Here is a 19,083-nt window from a genome sequence, read left to right on the forward strand (position 1 = left end):
GGGCGCCTGGGTGGCTCAGTCGTTAAGCGTCTGCCTTCGGCTCAGGTCATGATCCCAGGGTCCTGGGATCGAGTCCCACATCGGGCTCCCTGCTCTGCGGGAAGCCTGCTTCTCCCTCTCCCACTCCCCCTGCTTGTGTTCCTGCTCTCGCTATGTCTCTCTCTGTCAAATAAATAAATAAAATCTTTAAAAAAAAAAACAAAAACAAAAACAAAAAACATCCCCTTCAATGTCAAAAGGATTTAGAAGCGAACAATAAAGACGCTCCCACTGACCAAAGACAAATTTAAGCATCAAAAGTAACAGCAATAATGACAGCAGTGAACTGAAACATAATGAGTAAATATAAAACCTGTGAGTTCATAATATTCCATAAAAGAGGAAGCAAAATAAAAGTAACAACAAAAATAAACAAATCACTGGTCAACACTGCACGTAATGCAGGCCCCCAACTTCCTACTCAGAAAATTGGCAATGAAAGAGAAAGAAGTACACACTGACCTCATCTTTCCTGTATGAACTACTGCAGCATAACCAATAGTGGTGGTGAATGAGGAAAAGTTAATTTTATAGAAAAATTCAATAAATGTTCTAATATTTAACATGTTTAACTAACAAACATGGAAAGGATGACAGAATTAAAAAACTGTTTTAAAAGTCCTAATGTAATAATTCAGGTAAAAAATAAGGGGGGGGGTCATTAGACCAGTGGTTCTCAAATGGGAACAATTTTGTTCCCCACCTCAAGAGGACACCTGGAAATGTGTGGAGGCATTTTTGGTTGTCACAGGTAGGGGGGAGGGGTGCTACCTGGCATCAGGCAGTGGCCAGCGTTACTGCTAAACATCCCGCAATGCCCAGAACAGCCCTCACAACACTGAATAATTCAGCCCAAAACATTAGTAGTGCCATCGTTAAAAAACCCTCCTTTAGTTGAAAACTTGAAGCCACTAATCAATCATAGCCCCACTAATAGTGGTTTAACCAGACATTATACGCCAGCTGATATATAATGCAGTATGAAATACATCATACCACCACCTATAAAGTATACTGACCCAAAAAGTCAAAACTGAATCTAATCAATTCTTTAGTGCTAACTAGCAGGGGCCAGCACACTTGTCCTGTAAAGAGCCAGATACTACGTATTTTAGGCTTTCAGGTCACATGGCCCCTGCCATGACTACTAACTCTACAGCAACTGCAGATAATATGTAAACGAATAGACATGATGTCTTTCAATTAAACTTTATTTATAAAAACAGATGGTATGGCTGGATTTGCCCATAGGCCATACTGTGCCAACCCCTGGTATAGAGGAAGAAGTCCAATGACACAAGGAACCAAACACAGAAAATGGGACATTCTATGAGACAATGAAAATGATTCTTAAATAAATCAATGACAATGGAAAAAGACGGTGGGAGGGAGCTGCTCCCATTTAAAAGAGATTCAAGAGACATAAAAATGAAACACCATCTGTGAATCTTATATGGACCCTGATTTGAGTAAACCAACTGGTAGAAAACATTTCTGAGTCAGTAATATTGTAATAACTTTATATGGTGACAGATGATTGCCAGACCTATCGCAGTGATCATTTTGTAATGCATAAGAACATCAAATCACTATGTGGTACACATGAAACTAAGAGATGTCAAATATAATTCAATAAAAAGACATTTTTGATAAACAGAATCACGTGAATGTGGACTGAGTATTTTAGATGGTATCAAGGTATCACCAGTACAGTTACTAAGTGCAAGAAAGTGTGCATGTTTTGAGAGATGCGTACCAAAGTATACAATGGTAAATTATACAATATCTGACCTCAGCTTTTAAAATACTTCAACAGGAAAAAAAAAGAGGGGGGCAAACAAGTGTGCCAAAATCTTACTAACTACTGAATATGAGTAAAAGGAATATGGGAGTTCATTATATTATTCCAAGTCCACTTAAAGTTTGCCAAGATAAAAAAATTCAAAAAACAAAAAATAAAAATAAGTCCAGCAGTTTAAGTCTTTAAAGAAAAACTCCAACATCCAACAAATTCAATTCATTCTCCAAAATGGAGTCTGGTAGTGCATTACTATTCTTTCTCCTCCAGAAAGAACAATTTCCCCTTGTAGAACAGTTGTACAGTTCAGCAGGCATTGCATCTAAAGCATAGGTACACAAATCTGCCCTTTTTCTTTACCTCATTTTGATGTGTCTTTGCATTCTGCATTGTCTTCATGCTGAAAGACATGACCACGAGTGGAGGAGGACCAACATCTTTAATCACATTCACCAGGTCTGGTTTCAAGGCCATTGCCTCAACTTTACACCAACTGAATGGCTGATTCAAGAGCTCTGAAAGAGAATAGATACAACACATCAATAGCCATTGCTGAAAAAGGAAAACTACTATAATTAAGATATCTGTGATTAACTGAGATAGTCTGCAAAGCCATATTCTCATAAGAATGTCTTATTACAACATCTAACTAAAAATAAGCCCAATTACTGGATTGTATGCAAAGCCGTGTGTGTGTGTGTGTGTGTATACACACGTTCATCTTCTTGGGAAAAAGGTCCACAGCTTTCATCGGATTTTCTGAAGAATCCAGGACCCCAAATAGGTTTTAAAAAAAAAAAAAAAACACCCTGGAGGAATCACAAAGCATTTTTAAGAGATTCATGAAGCCAAACATCACAGATGCAAACACTGGAAAACATCAGGTAAGAAACCAAACAAGCACTCGCCACCTCTGGCACTGATGCTTGCCCTCCTTCAGAGGCCACCAGTCCACTATGTACAGCAGGTGGGCGTCATCGGCCGGCTCAGAAATACATGCCAACAGCAGCACAAAGAGGGATGCATGCCAACGACCACCTGGGCTCACGAAGGCCTCCCTCCCACTAAACTGCCAGGCACCACAGGGATCAAGTGGCTCCAAACATATTCCCTATACTCACTCAAGAACACCTTGAGGAAAACAACATAAAAAAGGAAGTAGACACACTGAAATACAGAGACCAATTCCTTAACTTCTAAAAACCTCCTCTATCAGCAATCTGGCTTTCCAAACATAAATGTTTCCTTACGTGGATTTTTCACTTCGAGCCAACAAGGTCCTCTGATCTTTCTGTTCATCAAGAACATTTCCAGGCTGGATGTGTTGGTCCCAAATACATGAGAAAAAGTTTCTCCTTTCAAATCCTGAGGAAGCTGTGGCATTTCAGCCTGAAAAAGGCAAAGAGGAAAAAAAAAAAACGAAAACCCTTTTTTGTTTAAAACTATTACTTCACATTTTCCAAAGTCTGTATTTGAAATAAACAAAAGCCTCTCTACAAACCACCGGAAGAAACCCCTTTGATACATATGAAATGTAATTTGCAACAAATGAAATCCAAAACAATTCACAGTAGGACACAAAAATAATTCACAATGACAAAATAATGCATCTTGATGGCATCCATTAGAAGAAAAATAGGCCAAGAAGCTCCCCCAAAAGAGGATTTCTGTCCAGAGCTGTACATGCCTTACTGATAAAGAATAGCCAAATAACTACCACTCCATTAGAAGAATAAAAGCAAGAGTGGAACTCATTTAAAATGCTTCTATGGTACTTTTCATCACCACTGTCAGAAACATTTCTTAACAGTTTTCCTTTTCCAACATTGTGAGATCAAAACTCTCTAACAAAGGTAAAAAGAGGTTAAGGCCCAGTTAATTAACATCGCGTAGCAATGACCTTGCCTATCAGGGGAGCAAGAGCAGCACTACAGCGACGCTACTGATGGTCCTCTCACCTTTCTGCTACTCAGAAGGGACACTTCAACAGACTAATGATGTTCAACTCCATCACGTGGCATTTATTCCACTTGACAAGCAGTTGTGCAGTTTCAACTTATTTATTTAAAGATGCATACTTGAAAGCCAAGAAAGGCAGTACAACTGGTATTCTATATATTCAAATTAATTTTATCCATTTTAATTATTCATTACTGTAAGTCCACCTCAATGAACTGTGGGCTTGAGGAGCCCTGCTGATACTCCTAATTGAAAGCCAGTTAAAATTTCAAAAATAGAGAAATGTCATGCTCAACCAAAACCCAGTAATTTTCTTTGACTTACCGAGTATCTAACTTCCAAGTACTCAGATTTTTCTGGAACATCAGGTATCTCAAAAGCATAGTTCTTTTCCACTGGCTGGGTAAGTAGATATTTAAAAATCATTAAGACAAAAACTTTTCACAAATTAAAATGACAAGCATTACATGCACAACACATGTCCCTGTATTCAACACTGAGGAATCTAGTATCCTTACGGAACACAAAGGTAAATAAAGCCAAAACAGCACCCTTTCCCCCTTTCCACTAGGACTAAAACACCCAATGACAAGACTTCTCCTGGACACTAGAGAACTTAGAAATATTTGCATTCAAGAAGGGAAATAAAAGATTAAAGATTTTTATAATGTTAATGTATTAAATCATTTGCTACTCTTTGATATTAACCAACTCCATCTTGCTAGAAGAATTAATATTAGCATTAAAATTATAGCTCAGGGCGCCTGGGTGGCTCAGTTGGTTAAGCGACTGCCTTCGGCTCAGGTCATGATCCTGGAGTCCCGGGATCGAGTCCCGCATCGGGCTCCCTGCTCAGCGGGGGGTCTGCTTCTCCCTCTGACCCTCTTCCCTCTCGTGCTCTCTGTCTCTCATTCTCTCTCTCAAATAAATAAATAAAATCTTAAAAAAATAAAATAAAATTATAGCTCATATTTACTGAGTGCTTACGAAGTACCAAGGACTGTTCTAATCACCTAATAAGAATTCAGTGGCTTAACTCTTCCAACAACTCTTGAAATAGGGTCCCATTTCTCAGGTGAACAAACAGGCCCAGAGAATTCACTCAGCCCTTGTCCAAGGTCACACACTACAAAGTCGTATGGCTAGGACTTAAAGCACAAGCAGTCTGGTCCCAGCACCTATGCTCTTCACTATTATACCACACTATTTCTAGAATTTTAGAGAACTGATCCATCAGCCATAATTCAAAGCTCAAATAGTTAAGATGATTAACCTTATCTTCAGCAACTCAATCCTCCTCTCCTGCAATCACTGTTAAAAGTATGCTGAGTTACAAGCCTCTATGATGATGGCCAAAGGTGTCATTTATAATCACACTAAAATCAAGACCGATCAATATGTAACACACAAACAATAGATTTTTGTCCTATCAGAAACAGCATCATAGTCCCAATATTTAAATATAAAACCTTAACCTTCTGACCAAAACAACCTGCCAATAACTAATAAAAACAAGATCAGAAGAGTTTCTTCTCCATTTCAGAAAAAGAAACCAAGATATGCTACAAGGATTGGAAATGATTACTTTGCTATGTTATCTTTCTATTCAAATTCACGAAAATTATTTTCTAAGCAGTTTAAAGAGAAAGAAAATATTTTTACAAATCTTACATACTAATTTTATATTGATATCTATGAAATTTCCATTCAATGAATTATAGCCACAAAAAAGACATTTTGCACAAAGAAGACATACAAGAACTATTTTTTAAGTCGGGAAATGAACAAACAACTAATAAACGTGGGGGGGAAAATTATCACCAAATACAAACCTTGGACTTGAACTTCATGATTTTATATTTTGCTGCTATTTTCTCATCAAATTCATCATAAACATCCTTCATTGTAACTAGAGTTTCTGTTTCTTTTCCTGTATTTAGATCAATTTTCTGCTCTCCCATGGAGAGGAGAGGGGAGGGAAAAAAAGTATCTGAACATGAGATCTTTTTAACGAGAAACCCAAATCTAATTCAATTTTCACCTTCAGCCATTTAAACATTTAAAAGAACAGTCTTATAGATAGAGGAGTTCAAAGATAGCAGCAGACCCCAAAAATATACTAAACCCAATGCCCAAATCTTCCCAGTAGCATCATAAAAGCACATCAGATAAAAAGGACTGATTCTACAAAATGGAAGAAGAGAGTTGTAAATCCTGACCAAGAAGCTTCAGATTCACAGTTCACCTGAGATCTTTGCGGGGGGGGGGGGGCTGGGCTTGGTAGGGGAGTGTGGATGGTAAGTCCCAATTTAAAAAGGAGGAGCAAATGGAGCTGAGCTGGTTCAACGGCTGTGGAGGGACCAGTACTGCTGCGTGCACAGCAGAAGCATGACAACGGGGCCAAATGCCCTGTGATGTTTTAGAGCCATACACTCCCAACCCTGATTACTATGGCAATGAGGAGTGGGGGAGAAGATACTATTATATACTAAAACTCACACTTTGACACTGTAACAAGTCAAAAAACACCATTTTACTCCATTCTCTATTTTTCCCAGCCTCTAAAGGAGCTGCTGACAACCAGTGGTTACTAGGCAGGCAGCAAGAAAGCAGCATCAAGGCTGTGGAGACGTCATAGCCCCGTTGAAGAATACCGCTGGTGGCAAAACATACAATGTACTGGGAATTAGAAGCTAATCACTAATGATTACCGTTTCTCGGGGAAGGAAGTAGAGTGTTCGCTCGATGTTTTTCACCATGACGCAACAGCTCACATGGGTTTTGGCGGATTCGATCCAAACTTTGCCAAACAGGAATACCACACCTAAAAGTAAGGGAAAACCATGAGAAAAGAAACATTTCAATTATATCACATTAAAGGGGCAATATAAAGGCTCACTGAATGTGTCCACACATTTATGCCTTCATGACGCACTTTTTTTTTTTACAGTAAATTTGTATCTGCTGCCCACTCCGCAAGCCCAGTTCGCTTACTCAGTACTTAAGCCACACGACAATATCACACTAGTAAAACCTGTAACCACTGAGATGGTCACAGGGGACAGAATGATTCTCTAAGTTGGTGTAAACATTTTCCCTAGAATTAGAGACATCGCAGGTAAATGGAGACAAACCTCAGTTACTGGGGAGACATCCCAAGTCCGAGTAGACACACTTGGGGAACTACTGAGACAGACACCCCAGGTTAGTGCAGAAACCCCTGGGGAATTGCAGAGACATCCCAGGTCAGTGTAGACATACCTCAGAAATTAGAGAGATACCCTAGGTCAATGTAGGGAAAAAAACTTCCCTAGAACCAAGACTACCCAGATTAAAAGAAACAAAAAAAGCAAACTATTCTCCAACGAATCTCCTATTTAAACCTCTTATAAAGTGTAAGAATACTAAACTGCTTTTTAGCACTTGTACTTACCAATAAAAATCAACATTCATGTATAATAATAACTATGTATGGTACATCAATATTTTTTATATGTAAAATTGCATTTGGGGAAAAACATAATAGATCTCATATACCTTATTCTATATAATGATAAATATCTCATAATACAGTTCAACTATTATCTCCTATTTTACCCTTTCTACCTCATAGACTACTTAAAAATCTGGATAGGTAGTGTTTGTCAGGTTCCTTGCTCTTCTATTTCTGTGTAACAAATGTTCTAATCAGCAGACATGCCCCTTTTGAGATTCCTATGTAATGTATACCACAAAGTAAAAACAAGCCTTTCTAGATAAACATCAAGTCACTGTTCCTGAAAACTGGACATCAAGAAAGGACTCCAGAGATTGGATAGTCAACCTAAGAGATGGCCACTGTGCAAAATCCTGAGCTCTGAGCATAATTAGACAGCAGTAATCAACACAGCCACTCAACACAGCCACTTGTCTGAGACACTAAGAAAATTCTGGCACATGCAAAGGCTACTGTTCACAAGGCCAATTACTCCAGTTTCACAAGACAGCTCATCAGTGCTTCCTTTTGTTACTCGTTCTAGTAGAAATAAGACCATCTAAAAATTTTCATTTCTGCAGATGATTAAAATTCTTAAAAGAGTTGTGTGATTTTCAGCTGGGGTGGGGGGAAGAAGGGGAGAGGGAAGGGAGGACTGTGGGGAATGATTATAAAAGAAAAAAAATCACAGGAGCTCAGAAAATTAAAAGTCATCCTCACAACAGTTAGAGACGAAAAAACAAAATTCCATGCAAAGAAAAATAAAGACCCTAATATTGGATTCACAGATTCAAATAGCTCATTTTACAGTCAAACTAATATCACACTTCATGCACACATTTGACACTGTTTATGCCTCATTTGCCACAAAAAGATCATGGTAAACAAAGATTACATTCCCCCCAAAGTTACTAGCTGAAACCAGGTGCAGTCAGGATTATTCAACCTTGAAAAAGTCATAATGAAGACAGGATATCTTCCCATATGCAAAGAGTAAGATTCTTTTCATAATTATGGAGCATTCAGCAACAACTGACTTACTTAGAATCTGTAAGAAAGTGAGACACAATAACAGGGTCTTTGGGAGTACTTCGTTTTTATTAGCAGCATTGATTTCACCAAGGCTCAGTGATCATTACCTGCTATCATGATGAAACTGTTCAACCCCCTGAGATTAAAGGACTTTTTTTTTTCCAAGCCATCCTTTTTAACCCATTGGCATCAATCACAGAGGACACAGCTTAAGAAGTACCACACAACAGCACAGTGGACTGAGGGTGAGAAGCCCAGAACTCTGCCACTAATGGCTGCCCACTTTACCTTTTGGAGCCTTAGCTTCCCCCTCTGTAACTAGACCAGATTGTCTGAGGCTTTCTCCAGCACTAGAAATTTCCTTTTACCATGGCATTTGGAAGAGAGGGCAATAACACACTAGTACCTCTTTCAAATGCAAAATATTTCCTAACAGTGCTTGAAAAGGCCGATCCTTGACTATGGTGGTACCAGGAATTCAGTAACAATACATATCATAAATTGGTTGCTTCAATGCCTCAATCTTAACCTCCAACACCTATTACTACAGATGAGCACTAGCCATTAGAAATTTCTGTGATGACACAACTGTTCTGTTATCTTTGCCATCCATGGATATGGTAGCTACTAGCCACGTGTGGCTATTAAAGCATTTGAAATGTGGCTACTGGCTGAGAAGCTGAATTTTAAATTTTATTTCATTTTAATCTAAATCTAAATTTAGGGGCACTTGGGTGGCTCAGTCATTAAGCGTCTGCCTTCGGCTCAGGTCATGATCCCAGGGTCCTGGGATCGAGCTCTGCATTGGGCTCCCTGCTCTGTGGGAAGCCTGCTTCTCCCTCTCCCTCTGCCACTCCCCCTGCTTGTGCTCCCTCTCTCGCTATCTCTCTATCAAATAAATAAAATCTTTAAAAAAAATAAATCTAAATTTAAAGAGCTACATGTGGACATGTTTGGTACCACAGTGGACGGTGTAGCTCTAGACCCTGTCCTGCAAAACCATGCTGTTTGTTGGTTTTTAAAAGAGTATCAGCCAGGGTGCCTGGGTGACTCAGTTAAGCGTCAGGTCATGATCCCAGGGTACTGGGATCTAGCGCCACTTCGGGCTCCCTGCTCAGCGGGAAGCCGCCTTCTCCTTCTGCCTCTCCCCCTACTTGTGCTTTCTCTCTCTCAAATAAATAAATAAAATCTTTAAAAAAAAAGACTTTAAGAAAAAAAGAGTATCAACCAGTAAACAGGGGCACCTGGGTGGCTCAGTCGTTAAGCGTCTGCCTTCGGCTCAGGTCATGATCCCAGGGTCCTGGGATCGAGCCCCGCATCGGGCTCCCTGCTCGGCGGGAAGCCTGCTTCTCCCTTTCCCACTCTCCCTGCTTGTGTTCCCTCTCTCGCTGTGTCTCTCTCTGTCAAATGACTAAACAAAATCTTTAAAAAAAAAAAAACAGTAAACAAAAGGTAGAAATAATAAACTCATTTTACATAGGAAAGAAGATTGTTGTTTCTTAAGGTTCTAATGCTTGGCAATTGACATTGGGCAATCTGATGCTTTATACGTGGATTAACGAGGGAGGAGGGCACCATTCATCTCTATGTGACCCATTCTTCCCCTACGCCACTATAAGGCTTTAAGAGGCAATCTCAGCAAAAGCAGTGAACGCACCTCTGGCTCTCTGAAACCTTTCATGTGCATCTACAGGATTGTCAGTCGCTGCGCAGTTTATTTCAATGAACATTTATTAAATCCCTACTATGTGCTTGGTACTGTACAGAAGCTGAAAATAAAAGGTCCCAGCCACCCAGGAGTTAAATAAAAGGCTTTGGGGCAAGAAAAATGCAGAATCAGATCTTTACAAAGTAATATGACAAACAGTATGATGGGAAAGGGTAGGATGGGGTACCAGGGGAAGGGCCCTTAGGCCAGTCTGGAGGATTAGGAAAACTTCCAGGACATGACACACCTGGGCTGAGCCAAACACAAGGAGTAAGGGAACACGGTATAAAGAGCAACAGGTACATACAGGCAACTATCTCTAGAACACAAAAGTCGTACATGGTATCAGAAGACTTGCTAAGGAACTTGGACTTTACATTGTAGGGAGCAGCCACGGAGTTTTCTTTTTTTTTTTTTTAAACAAGGGAATGATGTGATCAGTGCTACCCTTCTGAGCAATCGCTCTGGCAGCAATGTAGGGGATGACAGCTGAGAGATCCCTTAGGAAGCTGGTGCAATGGTTTCAGTAGGCAAGAAGGAATTAGAGGTGGAAGCTGCAAGTAGAAAGAGAAGACAGCTTGTCTACTTCAGGAGGGGAAAATTAACAAGACTTGGTGAGGAAAGTGAAGGAATGGGGCAATCAAGGCTTATTCCCAATTTTCTGGTTTTGGCGGGACCATTAACCAAGACAGGGAATCAAATCCATCATCGAGCGAATATAGCAAAGGGATTAGCATTGGGAAGGGCAGGCCCACCACATCACACAACTCCAGCAAGCGCCACAGTGTTGTGCTCCGGGGAGCCTAAAACACATGAAGCACATGTGAAAATGGTGTCCCCCTGAAGCCATACAACGGGGCAGGCCAGGGTTTCAGCAATGGATGGGAAACATCTGCTCAGCCTCACACAATCCCACTTACCAGTCTACCTTCAACTGGTGAGTAGCAAAGAGGTAACCAAGGAGGTGAGAGGGTCTAACCAAATTATCTTGTCGCAGCTAAAGTAGATACCATTTCTAAGATGGCTTATTCTTTACCTAAGAAACTAACGCGTGGCAGTTTGCTACTCAAATGGCTCTGCACGTGTTCCTATGCATGTGATATGCCGAAGCTTATTATTGCTTCTGCCTCCCCTCTGCAGAGACAGTAACAACGTTCCAGTTAGTCAATGCCTGATTATCTTTAAGGTAAATCTGGCCTTCAAGTCTGATGGTTAATACTTACGCTTCCTACTCATTCACTTGCTTTATTGATACTCTATTTTCACTGGATGCAACCTCCAGGAAACCACTCTGAAAAATGCAAAGTTGCATCTACCCTCACACCCAGACATGGATCTGAATAAAGGCAACTCTATTTCAGGATATGTACAGTATTTTATATTAATCTGACATACTTTGGCATGCCCAGCCCTGTGGTGAAGAAGGGCTCAAGGAGTAAAAAAAAAAAAGAAACTAGAGAGCCTCCTGGCTTTGAGTCAGAATTCACATTTTCAGTTCATTTGGAGGAGGACCTGGGAATCATCCTTGATTCCTCCTTCTGTCAGCCCCCACATCAATCCACAGACAGGTTCATGTCAAAATACACGTGAGATACATCCACTTCTCTCCTTCTCCACAGCCACCACTAGGCCAAGTAACTAGCATGCCTGCCCTGGACTGACTGTTCTCCAGGGCTTCCTCACTAGCCTGATTCCAGTCTCCCCTCTTCCCCCAAACACACTATTCTCCACACAAACCGGAAGGCTCTTGTTAAACTGTAAACCCAACCATATGACCACCACCCTCGCTCCACCAGCACTTAAAATCCTCCACCGCATCCCCCTCTGCTCTTAGAGTAAGATCTAAATTCCTCAATATGGCTTTCAAGGTCCTTCATTATCTGCCCTTTGCCTTTGTCTCCAACTTCATTTTCTACCAATCTTGTCCCTTGATTTACTGTGCTACAACCACATAGGCCTCCTTTCTCTCTCCAGGCCTCTTTGCTCACTGGTTCCTCAGGCTGAAATGCTCTTTATTCAGCTTAGCATGTGCCTCAAATCTCAGCCCAATGGTAGTCTCCTCAGACAGGCCTTCCTCAACCATCCCCCAACTAAATGCCTTCATACCATTTATCAACTTACCTTATTTACCGCCCATTCCCCGCCCCCACCCCACTAGAACGTAAGCTCCATTAGGATCGGGAATTTGTCTAGCTTGTTCATGCCATCTCAGTGCCTAGCACACAACAGGTGTTCAATGTGCTGGATAAAGAAACAAATTAATGACTGATTCCATTTAAAATAAAGTGTGTAACTACAACTTTAGATACATCGAAGGTAAACTACAAGTACACGTTCCAAAATCACATATAACTGGTTTACAGAAAAAAACATTTTTAAGGATTGATTATTCATACCACAGCTCCTCTCAAGCTGGGTTGCTCACACACTTTACAATGAATGAGTGCTGCTCTCTTACTATACACGTACGTGAGGACAGAGCCTTTGTCAATTATAATAACTAAACCACTTAAGGGAAAGGCAATATTCTGTATTAAAGACATACATATGATTACCTGGTTGGTTGTACTGATCTTCATAAGCATCCAGCCAATAAAACTGAAACACTTGCTCCTCGTCTGTCCCTTTGACCAGTGGGAGGTGACTGGAATCCACTTGGACTTCCTGGGCTGAGAAACTGCTGTCATCTTCCTGTTCAATGTCCCAACAAGAAACATCTGGGAGAAAACTTCCCCTGTAGAAATTACATTTTGAAAACCTTTCAAAATCCAACTGAGTAATTCGTAGTGCTACTTGCTAGAAATGTCATAAAATGCTCTTACAAGTAGGACGTGGTCCCTTTCCCAGGATCTGCCTCACGTTTCACCCCCTCTGCTGGCTCACTCTCTTGGTGCCAAGTCTTGACAGCCACAGGCTCCACATCCACTTCCTCAGCCTCCATGGGCTCATCAAAGTCACCATCTTCAAAATCCATTGCTCCTGAGTCCTCCTTGTCATCTATACACAACGCTGGCAGCGGCTCTCCTGTAGGCGTCATCACACATTACCATCACGTACCACTGCTGTGGAACACAAGGGCCTCCCCAGCATGGCGACAGCGGCCTACCCTTTCGCCCACACTGTGTTTGCATTTCTCTTCCATCTCCAAGCTGGATGTTTTTTAACTTTTACTGCTGTGGATTCAAATCTTTCACGACTGAACCTGCCATCACAATACCTGCAAAATCACCTCCACTTCCTCCTTCACAGCGCCTCCATTTCTGACAGCATTTTGCAACCGCTCAACACCCTTGTAGGTCTGCCTGACGTCAGACTTACCAGCAAATTCAGCACATTTAAGAGGAACTGAAGTTAACGGAGGCTCCTTCCTTGAGACAGGGGAAGCAGTTTTTCCTGAAGGAACTGCCTGTAAATATTTTTAAATGTTCAGTCAGTTAGACCTGCATACCAAAAAATACGTAACTGTCCCACCCTGACCAGAGAAAATGACAGTTCCCATTTATACAACAATTTTATGTATTATTAATGTAACGGCTTCCATTATTTTACTGTTACCTATGTTTACAAAAAGATACTTGTTTCCAGGAAGAAAATCATTGCATTTAGCACAGCTGTAATACCTATAATAAACACATACTAGTTACTAAAAATTTACTATGAAAAAACCAGGCACATGCTATTTTTGAAATACATGAAACTATATAATGAAATGGGAGTCCTAATTTAAAACAAAAATCAAGAACAAATTCAAAAGCATTTCCCTCATATAGAAAATCAATAAAGTAAGTTTTAAGCAATAATATAAATCAAGATTGAAGGTATTTCCATACACTTTACCTTGGAGGTGTGCACAGAGAAAGGATTCAGTGAAGCTCCAATGGATCTTTTCTTCTTTGGTATCATTATAGGTGGTGGAGTTATTTGAGGTTTCTAAAAGGAGGAGTAAGACATAGCCTGCCATGCTTGGCTTACCACAAGACAGAAAAAGTGCATTTCTTCCCCCACTGAAGCCCAATAAGCAAAGCATTTTTTTCCTTCCCTGCTCCCCCTGTAGATCTATGTTCATGTACTGCAGTTACTATAGCAACAATACCAAAGACTCACAAGAAAACCAGAATAGATATTAAATCCACCTCTCACCAATTTTTTCTTTTTACAACTTAACATACTTTTCCCCAACCCTTCCAGGATATTACATTTAAAAACTGTCAAACTAGAACCACACGTGTTGGTGTCAGTTGTTCTAATCAAGGGTTACTGAGAAACACACCTCTAAATGAGTCTTCACGTGAAATAGCCCAACTGCAAATTCCCAGAGCAGCTGAGCCTGTCTGAGTTCTCTCAGCGACAGCTCCCTGACTCTTCCTTCACTTACTCTCTGAATTCAAGATGAGCATCTCATGCCTGATTGTGCAGACTGACAGGTCTCAATCTCTTTCGGGAACATACACTGCAGCAACTGAACACAAGCAGTGCGCATTCCCAGAACAGACTCATGTGTGTATTCTTACTATCTCAAACACATCCCCACGCGGCCCCGTCGACATAATTGCATAGCTTCTAACAGCTGGAAACTACTCACCTAAAGCAGTAAGAAACCAATTTGGAGAGGTGTTTGGGCAGGGGGGTTGGTTTTTTTTTGTAGGGGTTTTTTTTTGGGGGGGTGCATGTGGTGGTATTGTTGTTGAATTTTCTGTTTTAAATTCTATCAACAGTCTGTTTTGTAAAACTACCGAATTGTTTCTTCAGCCATGTCCCCTGCATATTTGACAACTCCCAGAGAATGACTTACCTCAGTGTTCAGATCTTGTAGAATGTCACCTAGCAGATCATCCTTGGACAAGTCTATAGCTTTCTGGAAATTATAAAGAGAGGGAGAATGAGAAAGCCCTGCACTTCACGTTTTCACCCCGCCCATGTCTGTGAAAGAAGAACCCAACCAGTCAGTCCTTGCCTCTTCAGTCCTGAGTACTCATCTACTGTTCACAGGTCTTAACAACGACCTGTGTACATTAACTCCTAAACCTAGAGCTCCCATCCTGTTTTCACCCTCATTCCATGATCCTCCTGCTAATCAATGAAACAAACACACTGTCCCTGAAGCTTTTCATTCACTTTTCTATCTCCAAGTTCCAAACAATGAGGTACCTAAATTCACCTGGAAATCTACATCCACCTTTGTGACTGAAATCAGGAAAACACAACTGAAATAGCTGAGCTCAAATACATTGAGCACCTACTGTCTATACAAATACTAAATTTACTTCTCAAAGGAAAAGACAAAATATCAGAAAACCACAAAACTCACATCTGCAGTCTTCTTCCCAGCACTAGCAATGAACATTGACTTGATATTGTTTGGTTTTGTCACCGCAGCCTTCTTTACATTCCTCTTGTCTTTGGTACGTGCTTTATCATCTTTTCCTGTTGGAATATAACTGATTTATGAACATGTACTGGCAAAAATCAACATGGGAAACTAAAAGCCAAGTCACCTGCCCTCTGTATAGGAGAATGAGAAGAAAAACATAAAGAATTAAAAATACAAAATATGAGATTTTATACATGGTACACAGGAAAGAATTGTTAAAAGCAGCTTAATTCAGGAAAACTTGGGCTAAATGTTATGAAAACTGATAATGGGGCACCTGGCTGGCTCAGTCGGTAAAGTATGTGACTCTTCATCTCAGGGTTGTAAGTCTGAGCCCCACATCGTGTGTAAAGATATTAAAAATAAAATCTTAGAAAAACTGATGAAATACTAGTTGAATACCAGAGTAAGTTATTAAGTGGGACTGTTTAATGGCTATTATTAGTGTGAATAAAAATCTTATTAAAGGGGCGCCTGGGTGGCTCAGTTGGTTAAGCGACTGCCTTCGGCTCAGGTCATGATCCTGGAGTCCCGGGATCGAGTCCCGCATCGGGCTCCCTGCTCGGCAGGGAGTCTGCTTCTCCCTCTGACCCTCCCCCCTCTCATGTGCTCTCTCTCTCTCTCTCTCTCATTCTCTCTCAAATAAATAAATAAAATCTTTAAAAAAAAATCTTATTAAAATGTGGGGTTTTTTTTTTTGTTTTTTTCCCAAGAGAAATAAAATGATCAAGCTCATCTGGAACCAGGGGATTAGTCTAGCAGCCTTCATGAGATCATCTTTTTAATGCTATCCTGAATCTGGCAGGAAAACTATGAAGAAATAGGATTACCAGTCATGGTAGTATAGCATCCTAATTTCCATCTTATGAGGAACAGCAACTACACACACACAATATGTTATAACAACATTAAATGGCACAGACACATCTGCTCAGTAAAGAACAACTTGTGCCATATGTTTTCTCTTACGGCCATGTGTAAATCACCTACGAATTCTTCTAATACTGTCGGTTTTACTCTCTCTTTCTGATTCATTCCAGAGAAATCTCTACCTCAAAAAGACCTAGAATGAATAGCTTATATAGTGTGGTAGTGGCGTAAGAATACTCAGACCAGATGAAATAGAAAATTGAATCCGGAAAAGACCAAATTACTTATGGCATTTAGCACATAATAAAGGTGGCATCTCCTATCACTGGGGAGAAGATGGACTTTTTAGTAAGTAGTGCTGGCTACCCATCTGTAAAGAAGCAAGCCAGTGGGCGCCTGGGTGGCTCAGTTGGTTAAGCGACTGCCTTCGGCTCAGGTCATGATCCTGGAGTCCCTGGATCGAGTCCCACATCGGGCTCCCTGCTCAGCAGGGAGTCTGCTTCTCCCTCTGACCCTCCCCCCTCTCATGTGCTCTCTCTCTCAAATAAATAAATAAAATCTTTAAAAAAAAAAAAAAAAGCCAGCCAATATAAACACCAAATAAATCACAGATCAAAATTTTTAACATGATAATATGCAAGACTTTAATAAAAAGGCAAGTTCCAGGGCACCTGGGTGGCACAGTCAGTTAAGCCTCCAACTTTTGATTTCAGCTCAGGTCATGATCTCAGGGTTGTGAGATGGAGCCCTGTATCGGGCTCTGTGCTGGGCATGGAACCTGCTTAAGATTCTCTTTCTCTCCCTCACTCTCTCTCTCTCCCCATCTCTTAAAAAAAGGGGGGGGGGAAGTTCCTTTGTAACCTGGGTGTGGGGAAAGTCTTTCTAACTGATTCAAAATCCATCTGCAAGAAAAAAAAAACCTGATAAATTCAATTACAACAGAAACAAGTTTAAAGACAAAACATGAGAAAATGTTTACAATGTTTTGCAGATAAAGGACCAATTTCTCTGATAAAAAAAATGCCCTGGATTTAAAAATCTCCCAAACCCAAAAGGAATGTGCACATAAAAAATATATAAACAGGGGCGCCTGGGTGGCTCAGTCGTTAAGGGACTGCCTTCGGCTCAGGTCATGATCCCAGGGTCCTGGGATCGAGCCCTGCATTAGGCTCCCTGCTCGGCGGGAAGCCTGCTTCTCCCTCTCCCTCTGCCTGCCGCTTGTGTTACCTCTCGCTGTGTCTCTCTCTGTCAAACAAATAAATAAAATCTTTAAATATATATATATATATATATATACACACAAACAGTTATGACGTTTTATGAAAAGAGGCTCAACCTCATGTGTAAAAGAAACACAAACAAAAAGCACACTGAACTGTCGTTTCTCATGTATGGGAGTGGCAAAACTCCAAGAGTCTCACAATGTACTCTGTTGGCGAGGCCATAGCAGTATAAACCGTTGGGAGATGGGAGTGTACAATGGGACAACTCCTAGAGCAATAGCTCATAAAACTTCACGTGCGTTTTCCTCTCTGAGCCAGCAATCCTCCTCCTAGGAATTTTCTCTGAGGAAAGCACCATATGCACCAAGTTATTCAATGCAGAATTACTTGTAAAAGCAAATTACTGAAAATCTAATTGACAACTCAGCGAAACCATTTGAATACACCATCATCATACATTTATACAGTAAAATACTATGCAACAATATAGAAACAAGTAAAAAAGAAAAAAGATCTCTATGTGCTAATATGGGATGATTTTCAGGATATCTTGTTAAGTGAAAAAAACACAAAGCACAAAAGCATCTATAGAAAAATATCTTCTGTGTAAGAAAAAAGTAAATAGGGGCGCCTGGGTGGCTCAGTCATTAAGCGACTGCCTTCGGCTCAGGTCATGATCCCAGGGTCCTGGGATCGAGCCCCGCATTGGGCTCCCTGCTCCGCGAGAAGCCTGCTTCTCCCTCCCCTGCTTGTGTTCCCTCTCTCGCTGTGTCTCTGTCAAATAAATAAATAAAAATTTTTAAAAAAGTAAATAAAAATTTATATACATAATTACATTCCTGGGTAGATACCCCAAAGAACTGAAAACAGGTGTTCAAACACAAACTTGCACACAAATGTTTACAGCAGCACTATTCACAATAACCATAATGTGGAAACATCCCAAATTCCATCAACTAATAAATGGACAAACAATATGCAGTCTATCCATGCAATGGAATATTTTTCAGTCATAAAAAAGAATGAAGTACTAGTACATGCTACAACATAAGAGAAACTTGAAAACATCATGCTAAACAAAAGGAGCCAGGCACAAATGGTCATATATTTTATCATTCCATTTACCTGAAATATTCAAAATAGGCAAATCCATAGAGACTGAAAGACTAGTAGTTGCCAGGGGATCAGGGAAGGAAGATTGGGGAGTGACTGCTTAATGGATATGGGTTTTCACTCAGGGGGATAAAAATGTTCTGGAACTAGATAATGGTCATGGCTACAAGCACTGTTAATGTATTAAACATCACTTATGATAAATTGTACGTGTATTTAACCACAATAAAAAGGGCATTTTTTCATGTGCCTAAAAATGAAAAAGTTTGTAGGACATTTGTGAAAAATATAAGAGAAATAATTTTTTATTGAGATCATTTGGCAGTTTGGAAACAGAATATAATTGATGGTCAAAATGTTTAGAATACAAAATACAGTTCCTAATACAGGGTATCAAAAGAGAAGGTCAAAAGAGGTTTGAATAGCAAGGAAGGTTTCATAAGCAGGCTTTAATCTCACCATTGTAGGTTAGTAGTATCTAGAGAGAAGGACAAA

General features: G+C 40.4%; 1 protein-coding gene across 2 annotated transcripts in view; it reads right to left on the bottom strand.

Annotated features, from left to right (window-relative positions):
- The window catches only part of POLA1 (DNA polymerase alpha 1, catalytic subunit), a 293,805-nt gene that overhangs the window by 262,293 nt on the left and 12,429 nt on the right, over positions 1-19,083 (bottom strand). For both annotated transcript variants that reach the window (XM_081809030.1, XM_081809031.1), the window contains exons 5-15: positions 15,320-15,435; positions 14,804-14,866; positions 13,849-13,941; positions 13,330-13,417; positions 12,834-13,035; positions 12,567-12,745; positions 6,508-6,620; positions 5,629-5,745; positions 4,121-4,195; positions 3,088-3,226; positions 2,198-2,352 (exon numbers count right to left, since the gene is read on the bottom strand). In XM_081809030.1, coding sequence (XP_081665156.1) covers positions 2,198-2,352; positions 3,088-3,226; positions 4,121-4,195; positions 5,629-5,745; positions 6,508-6,620; positions 12,567-12,745; positions 12,834-13,035; positions 13,330-13,417; positions 13,849-13,941; positions 14,804-14,866; positions 15,320-15,435 — 1,340 coding nt within the window. The remainder of the gene's footprint in view (positions 1-2,197; positions 2,353-3,087; positions 3,227-4,120; positions 4,196-5,628; positions 5,746-6,507; positions 6,621-12,566; positions 12,746-12,833; positions 13,036-13,329; positions 13,418-13,848; positions 13,942-14,803; positions 14,867-15,319; positions 15,436-19,083) is intronic.

The sequence above is a fragment of the Leptonychotes weddellii genome, chromosome X (genome assembly GCF_054177405.1).
Source record: "Leptonychotes weddellii isolate Sample4059 chromosome X, ASM5417740v2, whole genome shotgun sequence".
Lineage (NCBI taxonomy): Eukaryota > Metazoa > Chordata > Mammalia > Carnivora > Phocidae > Leptonychotes > Leptonychotes weddellii.